Raw genomic sequence first — 23,719 nt, forward strand, 5'->3', positions numbered from 1 at the left:
CCCTAGCCATCAATTCAAAAGAAGGCTTGTCATAGTTGGTATTGAGGTTTTGTTGTTAGGAAGTCTTTGCCTTAATGAGAAGAGTTAGTTAAAACTACACATATGTATGCTCTCTCTTTATTTCTCTCCCTCTCTCTCTTCCTCTCTCTCTCTCTCACACACACAAGTATGTAAGTATGTATATGTATTTTTATTTACTAAATTATAGGTATGCTTGGATAAATAGTTAATGTCATGATGCCTTGTGATGTTTTCAGACACACCTGTGATTATTTTTCCTACCTAGCTCCTCTCCCTTTAATTATCTTACCTCCTTCCCTACAGAGCTCTGCTTTTCCCATTTCCCTATGGGATCACTTATATACTGCTATTCCCCTTTACCTTCCTCCCACTTCTTCTGTATTTATCACCTCCCCAAGAAGCCCAACTTTTCCCATTTTTCCTATCAGATCACTTGTTTCTGAACTTATTTATCATCATCAAAGAATATGCATAATGAGCCCAGGAACTTCTTAGGGACCCAAGGTTTCAGTATCTTTGAACTGGCATCTCAGCCACCACAACACAGAAAGAGTAGCTCGTCTCAGCTTACTATTTCCCAGAATCAAGACAAATGAGTGGCTTGTAGGGAAAGCTAATCTAGAAGAGTAGTCAAATATAATGATCATTACATCTCCCACCAATCCAAAACTCAAAATTTCTATGACAATAAAAATGAAATATATGGCATATACCACCAGGAAGGAGAACCCAGTTTGCAAGGCTTTCACGTGGACCATAGTGCCAGCATCTCTGGTTCTTTTGGCATTGACCTGCATCTTCCTAAGATGCTGAAACAGTGAAAAAGTAAGCAGGAGAAAAGCTACCAGGGACACAGTGAAGGGTATGAACATGAACATTGAGTTTGTGGGTAAGAAAACATGGGATGAGTTGGTGACTAAGAGATCACTGGGAAATTGTGTCAAATTACTCAATCTATCAGACATATTTCCTTCAGATGAATTAATATGTGAATGAGTATTTTCCAGTGTAACTACAATGTTCAAAATCAAAAGGATTAGAGATACTACTAAAGTCACTAACACCACCTTTTTAACTCTCCATTTTAGGTAAAGAAAAAAAGAATTAGAAAAATTTGCTACCTTAAGAAAATAAAACACACTGAGGCATGTGGCTAGCCAGATGCTGAAATGGTTATTCACTCTCCAGATAATTTCAGTCGCTATAAGCATTGCTGAATTCATAAATAAATGTGGGCACAATATGGATGCCAAAATACACACGAGCACAGACCACACCAAACTGAGTCTGGAAAAGGCCAGAGCAGTGAGAATCTGATCCACTGAAGAGATCTTTCCTCTCTTGACCCAGTCCATGATGTTCACCAGCGCTATGAATCCATTTCCTAAGTTTCCAGTTACTACTTCTATAAATAAGGTGATCATAAAAGTAAATGAAAGGTTGCTGTTCATTGTGTGTAGGAATATGGTTTGATTTAGAATATCACTGCTGCATTTAAATAGCTATGTATATTGGTTATCAAACTTTTTAAATTCCATGTACACAATACTGACTGGAAAACATCTAAATTTCCCAGGATTGATCCATAATTTCTTCAGGAATATTTTATTTTTCTTCCCAAAGACCCCAGTTATGCTTCATCCAGGAACTGTGTGCTTTACACCCACAATATGGAGTTTCCTCAAGTTGAGTGAAATGCTGAAATCTCATCTGCTAACCTACAAACAAAGGCATATTTATTTGCATTATTTTCTTCTTTGCCTTACCAAACATTTTAACCACACAACATGAGTTATGAGCAATATTAAAAAATAATATAAGAGGAGAATATGAATTGGTATATAGTACTCCCTAAGGTGATGATTTATAAAGATACTACTTAAATAAATGAAATGCTATTATCTAGAGACATATGTAAAACAATGTACACATTGGTCAAAAATCTTCAAACATAGTACCAAAATTGTCTCAAAATCTTCTATAAATTTTTGCTACTATGCTCATGTCACAGAGATTACACTAGTCTTTTTACTTTATATAAATCCATATGGACAAGCACCTACACATGTGCATGGAACACATGCATAATAAGCACATATTTATAGGGAATCCATCTCTCTTCTATTTCCATTTCAGTAAAAGGTCTCACAGATTCAACCTTCATGCATCAGCTCAAGCTAAGAAATATGACAGTTTTGCTGTATTTATCTCAATTGTCACAGAACTAATTATTAAATCTAGAACATTATTCATGTCAGTAAATGTTTTTACTGACAAGCTATATCCATAGCCACCTTTTTACTTTTTATTCTGAGAATATCGCAAGGAGTTACTTAGTCTGGCCTTAAAGTCACTCTATAGTTCAGACAGGGCTTGAATTTGGGATCCTTTAACCTCAATCTCAAAGTACGGGGGTTGGGGAGGATTATAAACATGTTTTTGTAAGGCACAGCTTCCCTCATAGATTTTTTTTTTTAAATTTTACACAGAATTCCAAGTTACCATCACACAGTATTCAGTACAGATATTCAGTAATCTTTGAGAATATTCCCCATGTGTAGGAATGTGGTAGTTTTAAATTGTCCCTGTAGCTGTCATTAAGGTAAATGAGCTCCTTTGAATAGAAAGAATCCTCCTTAGTCTTACCACTTCCGGGTCAGTAGGTTGATTCCTTTATTAGCACCAAAAGCCTGATGCTTTCTACCTACCATTTCTCATCTACTGCTACCATCTACTCTGTAACCATCACTTTGGGCACAAATACATATTAAACATGATACTCATCATCCTGGGCAAGGTGGGAAGTCAAAAGCACATAGAGCCATTCTTATTTAAGGAGTTAGTAAACTAAAGAAAATAATATGTCATATGCTAGCATACAACAACAACACGTTCTAATTCTCTTATATTTTCCAGGGAAACCTGGAGAATTCATTGTGAAAGACTAATTCTATACTTCTACAGTCTCCTAAAAACATACTATGCAAAAAAGTGAGTTCTCTATGTGTTTCTGCAGCCTGGTCTTGTCCTCTCCATCTGCATCTGGGTTCTAGCTCGACTCAGTGTTTATGTATGGGTCTAATGGGCCCCCAGACTGATAGCTGGAAAGCCAGCATGGGACTGACTCAGGCCCCCCTGAATATGGGTCTCAGCCAGAAGGACTGAGCAGTCTAAGGGACCTCAGACAGTGGAGCCAGGATGTATCCCTGGTGCACAAAAGGACTATGTGAACACATCCCCCATGGAGGGATAACTGCCTTAACCTAGAGACAGGAGAGAAGCCCTAGTCCCTACTTCACATGACCTGTCAGATCTACATGACCCCAACTGGATGGCATTCCCCTACATATGGAATTGGAGTGGGGGGAGGGGAGGGTGGTTAGAGTGCATGTGAGAGGGCAGAGAGGGTAAAAGGGAGGGAAGGAAGGAGGGAGGGAGGGAGGGATGGAGGGAGGGAGGGGGAACTGGAATCGACATGTAAAATAATTAAATAAAAAAAAAGATTTAACTAGGCATTAGCAAGGCTGCTCCATTTATACTTATGACAATACCTTGTTTATGATGTTTTGTAAAAAGTAGTTGGCTGAAATGAATTCATCTCATTTGTTTATGGAAAAAAAGAAAAGATGAGTTCTATATTTTCTAAGAAACTGACAGGTAAACTAAATTTAGGGGAGAGATATATTGAGAATGAAATCAGGCCAGAATGGGCAAACTTTAAGGAAAACATAAACATGGAAATCAACCTACCAGCAGCACAGCGATGGGACGGCCCTCTGTTAACCCTCAGTCAGTGCTGTAAAACACCCGAATTATTTCCTTAACAGGAAGAGATTTTGGGCTCACAGTCCGAGGTTCAGCTCATGGTCGTGGGCTCCAACTGTTCTGTGGTCTGTGGGAAGGCAGAACGGCCTGGTAGAAATGGAGCAGAAATGCTCCTGTCACGAGGCAACCAAGGAGAGTGAGAGAGCAAAGTAGAGGCAGACCTAAAATCCCCTGGGAAGCCACACCTCCAATGACTTAACTTCCTTCTCCTAAGCCCCTCCTACTTCTCAAAGATTCCACCTTTTCCCTATACACTTCAGATTTGCAGCCTAGGCTGTAACGCATGGCCTTACAGGGACATTTAACACAGATATCTAATGGCTCTTCTGGCTTACCTCTCCAGGTAATAAGGATATGCTTTGAGAAGAAAAATGCAAATACAAGCATAGGGCACAACTGTGTGGAATGGATGCTGATGGCAGAGCATCTGGGCTTTAAGAAAACGGTCTGAACTAAGGGAAGTCTTGTACACTCAGCCCCGAGGAACTGGTCCTGATGGAGCACTGCATCCCCTTTCACTCTGGATGGAAATGCCATAGATTTGCACTTGAACTGCAGGTGCTGGGTAAGGACAGCCTTTTCCAAACAAGGTGAAAGTGACTCCAAGGGAAGTTGGCTGTAGATCCAAACATCAGAAAAAGTAAGTCAGCACTGTAGAAGAGCAGTATATTTCTCCACTTCAAATCCAACATTTTATTAAAAATTAAATCACCAATTACATTTGTGTTAGGTGTGTCATTCTTGACAAGTATATACTGAGTATACCAAATATAAGTAATGTTGTGAATCATATATAATTTTCTGTATATGTTATTCTTTGTTTCTAAAATTATAATAATCTGCCTATTCATGTATTATTACATATAATCTTTGAAAAGGCTTCTATATAAAAGTCGTTACGATTGAAGAGAAAGTGGTATTTTCTTATTCTGCATGGATTTTAAGTAATGTTGCTTTTAAATGTACCTTGTACATCTAAAGAAATTATACAATGGTTTACAACAAAAATAAATTCATAAATATGCATGTATCTAAATACACAGAATCATACTGAGACGTGTGTAATCATCTTATTGCCCTATGACAGACAATGTATCTGTGCACCTGGTAAAGAAAATATATAACAGCACATTAAGCAGTAAGGTCCTCAAAACTTGCTATAAATTGAATAGCTGAGCCCTGGGGCTCTGCTATGATTAGTGAGAACAGCAAACCCAGTTAGAGACAGCTCATTTCTACTTAGTGGTCAACACTAAAACTCAAGAGATGGCAATATCCGGCAAAGCTAGTAAGTTTTGGTCACTGATACCTGTATATCAAAGTTTTTCTTGTAAATATACTAAAAGTACATCACAAAAATACAAAGGTATATTAACCTGGGGTAGCCAAAGAACTGTGGTCACTTAGCAGATGACAGTGCCCAGAGGACAGGATGCAAAATCATCTCCTCTCGGTCTAGCAGGCATGAGGTCTTGACTGAATTGAATATCTGAACTCAAATTTTGTGGTCCATTACATGGAGCAGTAGTTTCTGAATTTCAGGTCCCCACCTTCAAAAGCTTTTCTTCCTGTCCAAGCCAAGGTGATTACAATGTACTTGTGTGTTTTGCCTAATCTGGACTGTATAGTTGAAATTTACAATTTTGACAGCTAACAAATTATTCAGTTTTTCCTTGTCTGTTGAATAAAGGAAATTATTATAGGCAAGCCTAAAAGATGTTGATGCCTATGAAATACTCTAGTTCTTTGATAGCCAATAATATACAATCACTATCATCTCCAAGGAATAAGACTGATAGTTACAACTGTTTGAAAATTATAGGAAACAGTGTTAAATTCTTGCCATACTAATATTGGGTTAAAACACTTAGATGCTGCCATGATCAGATGAAATACAAGGTAAATGCAGACTAGCATAGATTTGCATTACCTAAGAAGATGCTTTCCAGTTATAGTCTCTGAGCAGACATCACCTCTGACAACTCTATGTGCTTCTGAGTTGACAATTGTCTCTTAGCAGATGTTCAATCTAAAGCACCTCATCACTATTACCATGGGCTTCTAAGAAAAGCAAAACAGTTCACTGCTTCACAAAGGCTGTGCCCCTTGAGATAGCAAGTATTTGATTGTGTTTGAGGGAGTTTACTTCCAGAGATTGAACCCAGAACCTCATGCATGATAGGCTCAGACTCAGAGCTGCTCCTCTAGCACCCTGCAACTTTTGACCACTCATAAACGCCATGCTAATTTAGAATATTAGTTACACAATAATTTTATTATCAGAAAGTAGAAATTCTTAAAATAACGAAAAATATAAAATAAGAACAAAATTCATAAGGTTAGAGTTTATAATTCATTCCACTGGAAGCCAGAAGAAAATGTAGAAAATTTACAAGGCACAAAGTAGGAAAATCTAGACCAGTAGTTCTCAACCTTCCTAATGTAGCAATGCTTTAATACAGTTTCTTATGCTGTGGTGACCCCCAATCATAGAAATATCTTGTTGGTACTTCACAACTCTGATTTTAATAATGTTAGGAACTATAATGCAAATACCTGGCATGCATGTATCTGATATGTGAACCCTAAAATGTAAAAATTCAGATTGACAAAAGTTGATCTAGAAGAAGAGAATTAAAGCCTAGAAACATGACTTACAAAAATTCAAATAGTAAGTTATAAAGATAAAATAGATTATAGCAGCTATAAAAATCTCCCACACTGAGCCAAACTCCTGGAATCCAGTTTTAGAGAGGGAGGAGATGTGAGCAAAGGGGTCAAGACCAGGCTAGAGAAACCCACAGAAACAGCTGACCTGAACAAGAAGGAGCTCATGGACCCCAGACTGACAGCTGGGAAACCAGCATAGGACGTAACCAGTTCACCTAAAAGTGGGTGTTAGTTAGGAGGCCTGGGGCACCCGATAGTGGAGCAGTATTTATCCCTAGTGTACAAATGGAATTTGGGAGCCCATCCCACATAGAGGTATACTCTCTCAGCCTAGACACATGGGGGAAGGCCTAACCCTGCTCCAAATGATGTGACAGACTTTGAAGATCCCCCATAGAAGGCCTCACCCTCCCTAGGGAGCAGAAAGGGGATAGGATAGGGAGTTGGAGGGGGAAAGGGAGAGGGGTACAGGGAATGAGAGAAGGGAGAGGGAACTGGGATTGACATGCAAAACAAGCTTGTTTCAAATTTAAAGAAAGAAAACAAACAAACAAATCTCCCACAAATAAAGCCTGGAACATGATTGAATCATTAGAGTATTGGCAAAACTTTATGGAATAATCTGTACCAATATTTCACAAACCATCCCACAAAATGAAAATAAAAGGACAGAATTGTCCTGATGCCAAAACTGGATAAGAACACAACACAAAGAAAAGGCCAACCTTATTCAACAACACCTTAGCAGGAGACGAAGACAGGGAGATCTGAAGCTTAGTTGGTCATGACTACACAGTTTATTTGAGGGCAGCCTAGGCTAACAGACACCCTCTCACAAACACACACAAAAGTATTAGGTAGATTATGTACAATAACCAAGTCAGGTGCATGCTAAGGATATATGATTGACCCAATATATGAAAATAAATAAATGCAATGCAATAAATGAACAAACTTAAAGGCATAGATGACCTCATCTCAATAGATATGGGCAAGTTCATCACCCCTGCCTAATAAGAGTCCTGAAGAAATCAGGAATTAAAGTAGCATACTTCCACTTGAGAAAAGAGAGACATAACAGTGCCGTTGCCATTTTAACATAAAAACAACAAGACTGAAATACCATTTCATGTTCCCATTGTTTTTATTCAGTATGCTACTTAATTTTAGCAAGCAGAACAGTTCAAGAGAAAGAAATAGAAACAGAAAAACAAGAAGATACGTTATTTACATTTCCAGATCGTGTGAACCAATGCATAAAAACACTAAGATCTTACACTTTCAACAAAGTAAAAAGATGGGAAACAGCACATAAAAACCATAGACTTCGATATATCAATAACAAACTTGGCAAAAATTTTAATGCCATCTATATATAATACTTTCAAAAAAATAAAAAAGTTAGAAATAAATCTAGTCAAAGAGATAAAAGAACTGTACAATGGAATACTTTAATACAGTAATTCAAGAAGTCACTAAAAGATTGAAAAGTCTCCCATGCTCAGGGATAGGCAAAATAACATTGTGCAAACAGCTATATTGTCTAATGCAAGTTATAGGTGACCCCTTTAGAAACAAATTAGATTCCCAACAAAACAAGAGCAATCATAAAGTTCATATGGAAGCCCTAACATCCCCCAAATAGTCAGACAAAGCATTACCAGAAAGCAGAACTGATGTATCAGAGCACTTGATGTGAAATTATATTATGCAACATCACTAAAAAAAAAGAGCCTAGTACTGACGTAAAGAGACATATGTAGCCATAGACCAGCGTAAACACTCCATGACCGAACCCACACTCTTATATATAAGACCTTAACGTAAGTCCTACTACTTTCAAATACCCAGAGGAAAATAATTTAATCACTTAAAGATATAGGCATAAAGTCTTCTCTAAAAAAGCTCCAATATCATATGAAATAATACCAAAATTAATAAATGAGATTACATAAAATTAAAAAGCTCCTGTATGGCAAAGAAAATAATTGGCAGAATAAATAGATAATACACAGAGGAAGGGGAAATTGCTTTAAACTATGTATCAAATAAATTAATCAAATACATTAAGAATCACAAAATGACCCTCCAGTAAAATTATACAACCAACAAATGGGTTAATAATCCTCCAGAGAGGAAGTACAAAGGTCAAAGTTCATTAAATACTTGAATTCAACATCCTCAGCATCGGGGAACTAAAAATTAAACTGCTTTGAGATTCCATCTCACCCCAATCAGCATTCCTGACTTCAGAAACCAAATAACAATAAATGCTATTGAAAACAGAAAGACAGAGTCTTTCTTTCTGCTGACTTGGCATAAGCTGGTTCAGCCACTAGGGAACTCCAGAGTTCAAAACAATGAAAATAGATGATGTAGCCAAACCACCTAGAGAATATAGCTGAAGGACTATAAATCAAGGAGCCACAGATGAACTTGCATATTCACAATTGTTTAAATACCAGCTAGTGGATATGTCCCTCAGCAATGAATGAATAAAAAAAATGACCATATACACAATGTAACTTTATGCAACTGTAAAGTAATAGAATTATCATATTTTCAGGGAAGTGGGTGCAAGTGTAGATTATTATGTTAAACAAAATAAAGTAGATTCCAAAAGACAATACACACATTTTCTCTCCTATGCACAATTTGACAAGACTTAAATCTGTATGTGTGTGTATACCACACATGCATATAGAGGAAGAAGAGGGTGGTTAGGAGGATGATGTGAAGGCAGGAGGGGAGCTATTTGGATGAGGGAGGGGCCTTCAAGGAGATGAAGGACAAAACTGAACCAGAGGGATGAACAAGAAACATGCACAATGATGTGAATGTGTGAAAATTCTCCAATGAAACCGTTATTTGCAAGCAACTTAAATTATTTTTAAAAGCAGGGAAGAAATACCACTTTGTTTACAAAACTGTAATCTAGAATATACCACCTTGAAAATGTCACTCACGGGAGACTTTGGAGCACTCAGTACTAAGCGGGATGTCTTCATTAAAGGTTCAGAGAGCTATGCAGAAGAGGAGGTAGACAGAATGTGAGAGCAAGAGGTGATGGATGCCCCCAACAGACATAGTGTATTCCAGACACAACAGAAATGAGTCACATACAAACTCACTGAGACTATGGCAGCACTCACAGAGTCGGTACAAGTTCAAGCCATCTGGGTTCCCAGCAATTAGAGAGGGATGCAGACATAGGATACCAACACAGACAAGAAGCTATGTGCAATTGATAGCCACTGGTAATGAGGAAATACATTTTCTACAATAGTGTATCATTGTATACATCAACCACACTCCAAAGCATGCACAATTATCTGCAGTGATTGGCCAACATAAAATAATCTCCATAGGTCTTTTTCTTGTGGACTTTGTTCTGTTTTGTTTTGGGCATTTTTCTTCTTGCCAGTCAAAGATATTTCCCCCAGTGCCTTTTCTGTCAAGAGCAAACAGAAAGACCAATGACACCATCATTTTCCCTAAATTAGGATAAATGAATAGCTGGAAGAATAAATAGTAGCAGTAGCCTGGCAACCTAAGTGGACTAGATCATTTGACAACCTGTCAGAGCTCCAACTGTGTGAAGACACTCAATGTAGACAGCAGCAAACAAGGAAAGGAGACTGTGGTTTGAATAGCCTTCCAGTAAACCATGGTGATGACATCTAGGAACACTTTGCCATACAGTCTAATCTGGGATGTTTGTTCACATAGTGGGTAAACAATGTGAAATGAACTAGGGGTGTAATGTAGAGGTTTGTAAAATAATTGAATTTAATGAATTAAAAACGCCCCACCTTTTGGTCTTGTATATAATATTTTGTATATATTCATCTACCTGTGTTGGTTCATATAAGTTTCGTTGGCTAACAATGTTACCATGGCAACTTCAGAAAAACAAAAGCACTGAACTTCCCACAGCAGCAACAGAGTGACACTCATGCTTTCATTCCAGGGGACAAACGAGAGATTGGATAATTCGGCTATCTTGACTAAGTGCAATTTGCTGAGGCTGGTAATAAGGCAGGTGTCTGAAGATTGGTCCCTTAGCAGATCGTGTGGACATCCACCTTCACTTGTTCATCTTATCTGCTAAGATGGGCTAGGTGTACTGCACGAATACCTGTGTTTTCACTTTCACAAAGAAACCAGTTTGGGAGATAGCCAGACTGGCAAGAATTCCATCACTTGATAATTTTTCTTTTTTCTGCTGTAAAGTCAAAATGGTTTACAATGCTATGGAAGCATTAATACAATTTCCGAAAGCAAATTTTGTCATTAACCAGATGAAATACATGCTCATTACTAATGTTAAATTAGGAAAACTATAAAGCAATCCCCATGTCACCGCTGGCAGTATAACCTCCTGTACTTAGGTCTGAGCATCACCTGGTTTGTGGGTGAGCAGAAAGTCCCTGTGCATTTACAGAGGTGGCCAGTGTTAATGGGAAAGCAGCATTCAGCTAAGTCAAAGCACAAGTTCAATACTATTCTGTGAAGCGGTATTAATCCCCAAAGGGTGCAAAATAACGTCAAACCATGCACTGCATACTCTTACCACAAGCCATAACCTTCACTTGCTGCCGTTAAAGCCAACGTCTCATTTGCTAGCATGCAAATATAGACATAGTCTCTTTTACAGTTTTGCAAGGTTTTGCCTTCTCTAGTCTATATGTATATGAAAATCACCAAGTACAGTTGTCAATTTTTGTTTTATTTTTTACGTATTTTTTAATAATTTTACATACTAACCACAGTTCCATCTCCCTCTCCTCCTTCCCTTCCCCCACCTCCCCCCAACCTACCCTTATCCACTCCTCAGAAATGGTAAGGCCTCCCATGTCTTGGAGAGATTAGGGATTCAGTTGTCTTTTTAAAACCCAGTGAGGGTTACAGGGAATGCCGAAAGTGGTAGATGAGCCTCATTCCTCCAAAAATGCCATAAGTATTCCTGAACACTAATATCCGATTCCAAGAACTACATTGACTCCATGTTGAAAAATTTAGGACTAGACTTGTAGGTTGCAGAAGCAATACACACACACACACACACACACACACACACACACACACACACACACACCAGCAGCAACAAAACCATATTTCATTTGTTTTGTGAAAAGTAATTCTAGGATTCTATAGAACGTAAATTATTATCTGTTGTTGAAAATAAAAATCTTATTAAGTTTTATAGACCCTTCTTTCACAGTCAAATATACTGACATATTTTTCTTACTAATAGTTTAATTTACATTCGTGTGGTGTGTGTGTGTGTGTGTGTGTGTGTGTGTGTGTGTGTGTGTGTGTACTCTGTGTGTGTGTACATACCATGGTGATTGTGGAGCTCACGGGGCACCTTGGAGAAGTTGCCCCTCTCCTACTCTGTAGTTCTCATTGTTAGAACTCAGGTTCTCAGGGCATGAGGCAAGTGTTTTTATCAGTTATGTTGCCTGTAATTTCTGTGGATCATATGGCTTGTGATTGAATCTTTAGGATGGTTGCCCTCCTACATATACTTAATAATTAAATAGTATTTTTTTTATTTGGAAACAATCACTTTTCATACCAATCCCCCTCATCATCTCTCCTTAAAGGGAGAGGTCATTCTGTAGATATGTTTCTCATACTGGTTAATGAATAAAGCACTGTTGACCAATAGGAAAGCAAGATAGGTGGGACTGGGAAACAAGGAGGATTCAAAGAAGTAGTAAGGAGGAGTCTACATGGAGAAGCTGGAGAGAGCAGAACACCGGGCCCTCTCTCTGGTAAGATGAGACTACATGCCATGGGCCCAGACAAGGACAGCAGGAAAAAACTACTCGTAACACTCTCCCATCCTCCCATGCCCCCTATCAACCCCCAACCCATCCCCTTCCCGCTCCCCAAGAACAGCAAGGTCTTCCATGGGGGAATCATCAAAATCTCACATAGTTTGAGGGGTGCTAGTCTGGGCTGAAATAGTACACTTCCATAGGGAATGGACTCCAAAAGTCCATTTGTGTACTAGGGTTAAATACTGGTTCCACTCTTAAGTGTCTGGCTCTATTATATTGAACACTTTGAGGAATGTTGGTATTAGCTGTTCTTTGAATTTCTGGTAGAATTCTGCACTGAAACCACCTGGCTTTTGGCTTTGTTTGGTTGGGAGATTTACATGACTACTTCTATTTCATTAGGGGCTAGAGGTCTACTTAAATTGCTTATCTGTTCTTGATTTAATTTTGGTAAGTGATATCTATCCATAAAATTGGTCATTTCCTTTCAATTTTCAAATTTTGTGGATTATGAACTGATGAGTCTCTGGATTTCCTCAGTGTCCATTGTTATGTCCTCCTTTTCATTTTCTGATCTGATTAATTTTCATGTTTACTCTCAAAGGTTTGTCTGTCTTGTTGATGTTCTCAAAGAACCAACTCTTTATTACATTGATTCTTTGAATTGTTTTCCTAGTTTATATTTTATTGATTTCACCCCTCATTTTGGTTATTTACTCATGTCTACTCCTCCAGGAGGAGTTTGCTTCTTTTTGTTCTAGAGCTTTTAGTTGTGATATTATTTCTCTAGTATAGCTATTCCCCATTTTCTTCATGTGGGCACTTAGTGCTATGAACATTCCTATTAGTACTGCTTTCAAAGTGTCCCATAAGTTTGGGTATGTTGTGTATTAATTCTCATTGAATTCTAGGAAGTCATTAATTTCTTTATTTCTTCCTTGACCCAGGAATGGTGCAATTGTGCATTTTCAATTTCCATGTGTTTATAGGGTTTCTGCAATTTGTGTTGTTGTTGAATTCTAACTTTAAAGCACTTGTACATAGTGAGGTTTGCTATCTTGCCAAGTACACGGTCAATTTTAGAGAAGGTTCCATGTGGCACTGAGAAGAAGGTATATTCTTTTGTGTTTGGATTGAATGGTCTATAAAAGTCTGTTAAACCCAATTGGGTCATAATTTCTGTTAGTTCTTTTGTTTCTTTGTTAAGTTTCTGTCTAGTGGTCCTGTCTAGTGTTGAGAGTGGGGTATTGAAATCTCCCACTATAAGTGTGAGTTTTTATATGCTATTTGAGTTTCAGTAATGTTTCTTTAACATATGTGTGTTCCTTTATATTTGGTGCATAGATCTTCAGAACTTATATTTCATCTTGATGGCTTTATCCTGTGATGAATAACAAATTAGATTCTTCATCTCTTTTGATTGACTTTAGTTTAAAGTTTAATTTGTTAGATATTAGGATTGTTACACCCTCTTGTTTATTGTGTCCATTTGATTGGAAAGCCTTTTCCCAATCCTTAACTCTGAGGTAACCTCTGTATTTGAGGTTTGGTGTTTCTTGTATGCAGCAGAAGGATAGATTCTGTCTTCATGTCCATTCTGTTAGCCTGTGTCTTTTTAAAGGCGAATTAAGACCATTATTATGGAGGAATATTAATAACCATTGATTGTCAAATCTTGTTTGTTTTGGATTTATTGGTAGTGGTAGTATTGTATGTAGATTCCCTCCGGTTTTCTTTTAGCTGTTGGTAAAGTGAGATGATCAATTGTTTTTGTGGATTAGTTAACTTCCTTGAGTTGGAATTTTTCTTCTAGAACTTTCTGTAGGGCTGGATTAGTTGACATGAATTTTTTTAAGTCTGGTTTTATCATGGAATCTTGGTTTCTCCATCTAAAGTGATTGAAACGTTTGCAGGGAATAGTACTCTAGGCTGGCATCCATGGTCTCTTTGTGTTGGTAGAATACCTATCTAGGACCTTCTAGTCTTCAGAGTTTCAATAGAGAAGTCAGGTGTAATTCTGATAGGTTTGCCTGTATATGTTACTTGGCCTTTTTCCTTTGCTACTTTCAATATTCTTTATTTATTCAGTATGTTTGATGTTTTGATTATTATGTGGTGAGGGGAAATGTTTTGTGGGCCACTCTATTTGGTGTTCTGTGGCCTTGTTGTACTTTCATAGGCATGTCTTTCTTTAGGTTGGGGAAGCTTTCGTCTATATGATTTATATTTTTTGCACCTTTGTGTTGGGTTTCTTCACCTTCTGCTATACCTATTATTCTTAGGTTTGGCATTTTTATGGTGTCCCATAATTCCTGGATATTGTGTGTTAGGGATTTGTTGGACTTAACATTTTCTTTGGATGATGAATCTATTTATTCTCTTTATCTTCAATGCCTGAGATTCTTTCTTCCATCTCTTGTATTCTGTTGGTTATGCTTGCATCTGTAGTTCCTGATCATTTATCCAGTTCTTCTATTTACGCCATTCCCTCAAACTTTTTTTGTCTCTATTTCAGCTTTCAATCCTTGCACTGTTTGAATTTGTTCTTGCAATTTTTGATTTTTCTTTTCTTTCATTTCTTTAAAGAATTTTCTCAATTCCTCTTTTAGGGTCTCTATCATCTTCATGATGTTGTTTTCAAGTTTGTTCTCTTCTTCATCTGTGTGAAGAAATTCAGGTCTTGCTAGTGTGGAGTCCCTATATTCTGGTGTCCTTATATTCATCTTTTTGTTGTCTACTGTGTTCTTATACTGTCATCTAACCATCTCTTCTTCCAGTGCATATGGGTGGGGTCTCTCCATCTCCTGGTAGGTACGGGGCCAAGGTTCCCTTCTGGTGGGTACAAGCTGGTGCAATACTCTGATGGCTCTCCTCTTCCAGTGGATAGTAGGACTAGGGTGCTAGCAACTCTGGATGGGCTGGTCCACTGGGACTGGTTGTCCCATGCACAGCCCCCAATCCTCAGGAAGTTCTGAGCAGGGCCCTGGAAGACAGGACAGAAAAAGGCCCACACTTACCCCATTTCATGGATGGAGGTGGGAATATGATACAGACAGACTCTGGATGAGCTGGCCTGCCAGGAAGGGCTTTCTGCATGCAGATCCCAGTCCTCAGGAGGCTCTGAACAGAGCACCAGAAGGCTGCTCCTCCTGGGGGAAGAAGCAGGTCCGTCCAGGACACTGGCAGACTCTGGATAGGCCAGGACAAGTTCCCCTGTGCATGTACAGTCCCCAGGCCTCAGGGGGCTCCAAGCAGGGCCTTGGAAGGCAAACTGGAAACAGGCCCAAGCTTATCTCCTCCTGTTGTTGGAGGTGGGACTAGGACACTGGCAGACTCCAGATGGACTGGTCCTCGGGTTGGGCTTCCCCACTCACAGTCCCCAGTCCTCACAAGGCTCCGATGGGGACCCTGGAAGTCCATAGACTAATTTTTCATTTCATAGATTCCAAACTTAATGAAAATTTCTCCAAGAACACATGTAAAAATATTCAACACACAGTCACATTTAGTAATTGAATAAAGGTATGAATTAATGATACTCAGAGAGCAAGAAAATCTGTTCCAAGGATACACTCTATAACTTGAAGCATGTTAATGCGAATAAAGAAAGAAATATATTCTAAAATATATATAATTCTCTTTTACTGAAGATTTAACATTGCATATAGACTTTATAACCATAAAGTGTGTGTCTCAACATCTGAATCTAATTATGGTAACAATTTTTATAAATTTCATGACCTTATCTTTTATTTCTGACACACAATCCTCGCCCCTCATCAAGAAAAATTCTTCTTGCATATGACAGAGATTATTATAGAAAACCACAACTAGTTTAAGTGTATAGTTGTGGAGCCCACAAAACACTCCAGGACCTGTAACTCAGGGATTATAGGAAAAGGGGGTAGAAAGATTGCAAGAGATAAACAGTGAGTTTACTGTGAGATTGTGTCTCCTATGAATATCAGGAGCTATGGCCACAAAGTTGTCTCAACACGGCTGCCTAGACAAGATTTGAACAAGGAAAACACCAATAACCATGTTCAAAGAAGAGTATGTATGAGGTATTGGAGGAAGAAAAGAAGGGGGAAATTATGTAATTATAATCACAAATAAAAAATATATTTTGAATTTTGTGTATAAGCAACAAATCACATTTACTTAATAACAATATGTATGTTCTACAAAATCCTAATTTGAAAGTAATAATATAGGTAGATTATTCAAATAAGAGTCACAGACAAGCAAAGAGTTAATACCTTTAATTTCAGGCCCGGACAGCCAGAGCAAGGAAATTCTCTATGAGTTTACAGCTAACCTACTCTACATAATAAATTCTAGGCCAACCAAGGCTATATAAAGAAACTTCTGTCTCTAAAACCCAACAAAAATAAAGAACATAATGTCATTATTCTGAATATTTTTTGAGAAGTATTTTCATCTGTATTCAGATTATTTGAATTTTCAATATAACACTTTTGTCACAGCTTCTATATTGAAATTAGTAATGGACTGTTATAGTGTGTGTGTGTGTGTGTGTGTGTGTGTGTGTGTGTGTGTGTGTGTGCGTGTGCGTGTTTTCTCCAAGCATACCATAAATACCCATGTCCATCTTGGAGGTCAGCTAACTTTCTCCTGGTACCACTGCATTGGAAGAAGCAGAACAATACAATGATAGCAAGGTTTCTGGCAATGATAATGAGGTTATTAATATGCCCCACCAGAAGGATGACTCTGACCTGGTATTCCAGATGTTACTCATCCTGGCTCCCCAACCCTTTGCACCTACTCCACTGTAAGTAACCTTGGATGGCACTAGAACAGTTGCCCCCAACCTTCCTGATACTGCAGCCTTTTAATACATTTCCTCATGCTGGGACCTCCAACCATGAAATTATTTTCATTACTACTTCATAACTGTAATTTTACTGTTATTATGGACCATAATCTGTATTGAGTATCATGATGTGTTGAAATAAATGATTGTATTTACTGAGGGTATAATGTGTTTACTTTGTTCTTATTCCAAACATTTATTTGCAGCCTTTATGTCCAATAAATACAAAACTACTGGGACTATATTATCAAATGATTTATTTTCAATCAAAATATTTTTCTGTATTTTATTTTTGTGTTACTTTACACACAATGAAATGTTCAACTAAATTTTCCCCCACAAAACTCACTGGTTTTGGATGTGACTGAATCAGATTGTATAATTTTTCACGATATGCTTTTAATCTACTTCTTTTCTTTGACTTTGAGATTGTATTGCAATTACAACATTTCTGTATTCCCTTTCTTCCTTCAAAACCTCATGTATACCCTTACCCACTCCCTTCAAATTTGTGGCCTCTTTTTCATCAGTTGTTATTTTATGTATGCATGAATTTATATATACATATATATTTCCAAATCTGTCTATTGAGTTGCATGTTACTTGCACGTATGTATTCGGGAATGACCATTTGATGCTGGAAAATCAATTGGTGTGCTATTCCTTGGGGAAGAACACCTCTCCTGCTCCCAGCTTTATTCAGTGCCTATTGTTCTTTGTGTAGGGTTGAGGCCTTGTGAACTTTTCCTTATCCAGTTTGTCATGTTCATTATGTTTTCTGATATTTAGGTGTTTATGTTAATGAGATTTAATTGGTGTAATCAAAGTCCCCGATCTTCTGACTCTTATGATTTTTCTGTCCCCTCTTCCGTATTATTCCCTGAGGCTCGTTTTCTTGAGGAGGAGTAAGACTATATTTCTCTGTGATTATAAGGGCAAATGATCATAGATTTTTGTTAGAGATTATGCTGATTTAGTAACTGGTTGCTGTAGATTCTCCTCCAATTACCTTGATTTCATTAGCAGTTAGCTGATGCATAGTTAGCTAGGTGTCTAGTAACAGGAATGGTATTTCTCTTGTTGAGAGGCTCTTAAGTCCAGTTAGAGAGCAGTTGTTTACTGACAAGATATGTGTGTCACTACTGGACCATAGGTAATTATGCAATACTGGTCATTGATATGTTTCATGGGTGTCATAGCTGCATAGGACTGTTGGTTACCTCCATCTTTTGGAATTTTGCATGTTTGTCACTGAAAACTAGTCTTACAGGTCAGTTCAGCCCTGGAGTTTCTGGGCCTGTTCAGCAATAGGGACTTATCTTCTACCTCTGGCCATAACCAAAGGCAACAGCAACAGGCTGTATGATTTAAGAGACTCTTGGACTACCCTAGCCAGCAATTCAAAGGAAGGTTTGAAAAAGTTGGTATTAAGGTTTTTGTATTATTACAAGGTTTTTGTATTAAGGTAAAGCCCTAAAGAGAAAAAAAATCATTAAAACTATACATGCATGCATTCTCTCTCTCTCTCTCTCTCTCTCTCTCTCTCTCTCTCTCTCACACACACACACACACACACACACACACATACACACACACACACACACAAACATATGTATGCATGCATGCATCTATTTATGAATGTATGTATATTTACTAAATTATAGGTTTTCTTAGATAAATAATGGCATGGTTCCTTTGACATTTTCAGTCCTACATGTGGTTATTTTACCTCTCTGTCTCCTCTTCCTGTATTTATCTCCCCCTCCTTCCCTACAGAGCTCTGCTTTTCCCATTTCCCTGTGGGATCACTTATATACTGCTATTCCCCTTTACCTTCCTCCCACTTCTTCTGTGTTTATCACCTCCCCAAGAAGCCCAACTTTTCCCATTTTCTCTATCAGATCATTCGTTTTCATGAACTGATTTATCATCATCAAAGAATATGCATAATGAGCCCAGGAACTTCTTAGGGACCCAAGGTTTCAGTATCTTTGAACTGGCATCTCAGCCACCACAACACAGAAAGAGTAGCTCGTCTCAGCTTACTATTTCCCAGAATCAAGACAAATGAGTGGCTTGTAGGGAAAGCTAATCCAGAAGAGTAATCAAACATAATGATCATTGCATCTTCTACCAATCCAAAGCTTGAAATTCCTACGACAATAAAAATTAAATATATGGTATATACCAGCAGGAAAGAGAACCCAGTTTTCAAAGCTTTCACGTGGGCCATAGTGCCAGCATCTTTGGGTCTTTTACCACTGACCTGCATCTTCTTAAGATGCTTACACAATGAAAAGGTGAGCAGGAGAAAAGCTACCAGGGACACAGTGAAAGGTATGAACATGAACATTGAGTTTGTGGGTAAGAAAACGTGGGATGAGTTGGTGACTAAGAGATCACTGGAAAATTGTGTCAAATTCCTCAAGCTATCAAACATATTTCCTTCATTTGAATCAATCCATAACTGAATACGTTCCAGTGTAAATACAATGTTTAAACTCAAAAAGACCAAAGATACTACTAATGTTACTAACACCACTTTTTTAACTCTCCATTTTAGGTAAAGAAAAAAAGAGTTAGAAAAATTTGCTACCTTAAGAAAATAAAACACACTGAGGCATGTGGCTAGCCAGATGCTGAAATGGTTATTCACTGTCCAGATAACTTCAGCCACTATAAGCATTTCTGAATTTATAAATAAATGGGGGACCAATGTGGATGCCAAAGTACAAATGAGCACAGACCACACCAAACTGAGTCTGGAAAAGGCCAGAGCAGTGAGAATCTGATCCACTGAAGAGATCTTTCCTCTCTTGATCCAGTCCATGATGTTCACCAGTGCTATGAATCCATTTCCTAAGGTTCCTGTTACTATTCCAGTAAATAAGGCAATTGTAAAAATAAACCATAAGCTGTATTTCATTATGTGTGAGAATATGGTTTGATTTATAATATCACTGCTGCATTTAAATAGCTATGTATATTGGTTTTTAAAAAGTCATTAATCCCATGTACACAAAACTGACTAGAAAACATCTAAATTTCCCAGGACTTGATGCGTAATTTCCTAAGGAATGTCTTGTTTTTCTTCCCAAAGACCCCAACTATGCTTCATCCAGCAACTGTGTGCTTTACATCCAGCAGTTTGAAGTTTTCTGAAGTTGAGTGAAATGCTGAATTCTCATCTGCTACCTACAAACAAAGGCATATTTATTTGCATTATTTTCTTCTTTGCCATATCTTCATATTTTAATCACACAGCATGAGCTCTGAGCAAAATAATTAGGAATTATAATCCATATGGGAACTTTAAAGAATATGAATTGGTATATGGTAATCCCTGAGATGATGACTCACAAAGATATCACTTCAATAAATGAACAGAAATGTTATTATATACACACATATGTAAATCTATGTATGCATTGGAAAAAAATCTTCATATGTAGTACCAAAATCGTCTCAAAATCTCTTTAGAAATTGCTGTTGCTGTGCTTGTATCACACAGGTCACACTAGTCTTCTCACTTTACATGAATCCATATGGACAAGCACCTACACATGCACATGGCATACATGCATAAGCACGTATTCATTGAAATCCATCTCGCTTCTGTTTCCAGTTCAGTTAAAGGTCTCACAGATTCAGCCACCATGTCTCTAGCTCAAGCTTGGGGATATGAAAGTTTTGCTGCCTTTGTTTCCCTTGGTACAGAATAATTAAATCTTGGGCATTACTCAAGCCAGTGATTGCTTTTACTAACAAGTTATATCGATGGCCACCTTTTACTTTTTAATCTGAGAATATCTGAAGGAGTTGCTTAGTCTGGCCTTAAAGTCACTCTATACTCCTTGGGATTCTATAGAACTTGGGATCCTTTAGCCTCAACCTCAAAGTAGGAGGGAATTACAAACATGTTCTCATAAAGCACAGCTTCCCTCATAGACTTTTTTTTTTTAACTTTTACACAGATTTCCAAGTTACCATCACACAGTATTCAGTACAGATACTCAGCAATCTTTGGGAATATTACCCCACGTGTAAAAATGTGGTCCTTTTACATTGTCCCTGGAGCTGTCGTTAAGGTAAATGAGCTCCTTTGAATAGAAAGACTCCTCCTCAGTCTTACCACTTCCGGTTCAGTGGGTTGATTCAGCACCAAAGGCCTGAAGTTCTCTATCTGCCATTTCTCATCTACTGCTACCATCTACTCTGTAACCATCATTTTGGGCACCAATGCATATTAAACAATGATAGACATCCTGGGCAAGCTTGGAAGTAAAAAGCATTGTCATTAAACTAAAGAAAATAATATGTCATATGCTAGCCTACAACAACACGAGTCTCTGGTTCTATGTCTTTTAAAACACTGGCAAGTACCCTACATTTAGGGGAGAGATATATTGAGAATGAAATCAGGCCAGAATGGGCAAACTTTAAGGAAAACATAAACATGGAAATCAACCTACCAGCAGCACAGCGATGGGACGGCCCTCTGTTAACCCTCAGTCAGTGCTGTAAAACACCCGAATTATTTCCTTAACAGGAAGAGATTTTGGGCTCACAGTCCGAGGTTCAGCTCATGGTCGTGGGCTCCAACTGTTCTGTGGTCTGTGGGAAGGCAGAACGGCCTGGTAGAAATGGAGCAGAAATGCTCCTGTCACGAGGCAACCAAGGAGAGTGAGAGAGCAAAGTAGAGGCAGACCTAAAATCCCCTGGGAAGCCACACCTCCAATGACTTAACTTCCTTCTCCTAAGCCCCTCCTACTTCTCAAAGATTCCACCTTTTCCCTATACACTTCAGATTTGCAGCCTAGGCTGTAACGCATGGCCTTACAGGGACATTTAACACAGATATCTAATGGCTCTTCTGGCTTACCTCTCCAGGTAATAAGGATATGCTTTGAGAAGAAAAATGCAAATACAAGCATAGGGCACAACTGTATGGAATGGATGCTGATGGCAGAGCATCTGGGCTTTAAGAAAACGGTCTGAACTAAGGGAAGTCTTGTACACTCAGCCCCGAGGAACTGGTCCTGATGGAGCACTGCACCCCTTTCACTCTGGATGGAAACGCCATAGATTTGCACTTGAACTGCAGGTGCTGGGTAAGGACAGCCTTTTCCAAACAAGGTGAAAGTGACTCCAAGGGAAGTTGGCTGTAGATCCAAACATCAGAAAAAGTAAGTCAGCACTGTAGAAGAGCAGTGTATTTCTCCACTTCAAATCCAACATTTTATTAAAAATTAAATCACCAATTACATTTGTGTTAGGTGTGTCATTCTTGACAAGTATATACTGAGTATACCAAATATAAGTAATGTTGTGAACCATATATAATTTTCTGTATGTTATTCTTTGTTTCTAAAATTATAATAATCTGCCTATTCATGTATTATTACATATAATCTTTGAAAAGGCTTCTATATAAAAGTCATTATAATTGAAGAGAAAGTGGTATTTTCTTATTCTGCATGGATTTTTAGTAATTTTGCTATTTAATGCACCATGTACAGCTGTAGCAAATATACAATGTTTTATAATTCAAATGCATTCATGAATATGTATACATCTAAACACACAGAATCACAGTGAGACATATGTAGCTAATCACCTTATTGCCCTGTGAGAGACTATGTATCTATGCACCAGGTTAAGAAACTATATGGCAATGGCAGCATATTATGCAGTAAAGTCCTCAAAACTGGCTATAAATTGAATAGTTCAATCTTGGGGTTCTGCTATTATTAGGGAGGACAGAAAGTTCCAGTAAGAGGCAGCTCATTTCTACTTAGTGGCCAACCCTAAAACCCAGGAGATGGCAGTGTCCCATAAAGCTAATAATTTTTGGTCACTGCTACATATGTATCAAAGTTCTTTTGAAAAAAAAAACTAAAAGTACACCACAAAAATACAAAGGTATATTAACCTGGGGTAGCCAAAGAACTGTGGTCACTTCACAGATGACAGTGCCCAGAGGACAGGATGCAAAATCATCTTCTCTCGGTCTAGCAGGCATGAGGTCTTGACTGAATTGAATATCTGGACTCAAATTTTGTGATCCATTACATGGAGCAGTAGTTTCTGAATTTCAGGCCCCCACCTTCAAAAGCTTTGCATCCTGTCCAAACCAAGGCAATTCTTATATATTTGCTATGTTTTTACCTAAACTTGACTGTATAGTTGAAATTTACAAATTTGACAGCTAACAAATTCTTCAGTTTTTCCTGATCTGTGGAATAAAGGTAACTATTATAGGCAAGCCTAATAGATTTCAAAGCCTATGAAATACTATAGTATTTGTGCAGTGTTCCTGGAAAGCTAAAGCCATTACCATAAAGCACTAAAGAGAAGATAAACATCCACACACTCTGGGAATTTATCAGTAAATGGGTCATAAAGGAACATAATATTTGAGAGCTATAAACATTCCATGGATTTGAGTATCTGTATGACAGATGCTGCTGAAACTTTTCATTCATTAGGATCTCGTTCTAGTGGGTTCATAGTCATTTACCTAATGCTAAATGCATAATTGAAATTCACAGATGTGGGACTGGTTAAATTCAACACT

At 38.0% G+C, this 23,719-nt stretch overlaps 2 protein-coding genes across 2 annotated transcripts; both read right to left on the reverse strand.

Moving 5' to 3' along the window:
* Positions 1–512: 512 nt before the first annotated feature.
* On the reverse strand, positions 513–2,732 carry LOC127212916 (taste receptor type 2 member 123). Its single transcript, XM_051173108.1, has 2 exons — positions 2,668–2,732; positions 513–1,509 (listed from the first exon to the last, which is right to left on the reverse strand). Exons 1-2 carry the CDS (start codon positions 2,730–2,732, stop codon positions 513–515), a joined length of 1,062 nt encoding a protein of 353 aa, XP_051029065.1.
* A 16,376-nt stretch (positions 2,733–19,108) lies between these two features.
* LOC127212917 (taste receptor type 2 member 123-like) lies at positions 19,109–20,068 on the reverse strand. Its single transcript, XM_051173109.1, has one exon. The coding sequence runs from the start codon at positions 20,066–20,068 to the stop codon at positions 19,109–19,111; it is 960 nt and encodes a 319-aa protein (XP_051029066.1).
* Positions 20,069–23,719: the final 3,651 nt, after the last annotated feature.

The sequence above is a fragment of the Phodopus roborovskii genome, unplaced genomic scaffold, assembly GCF_943737965.1.
Source record: "Phodopus roborovskii unplaced genomic scaffold, PHOROB, whole genome shotgun sequence".
NCBI lineage: Eukaryota > Metazoa > Chordata > Mammalia > Rodentia > Cricetidae > Phodopus > Phodopus roborovskii.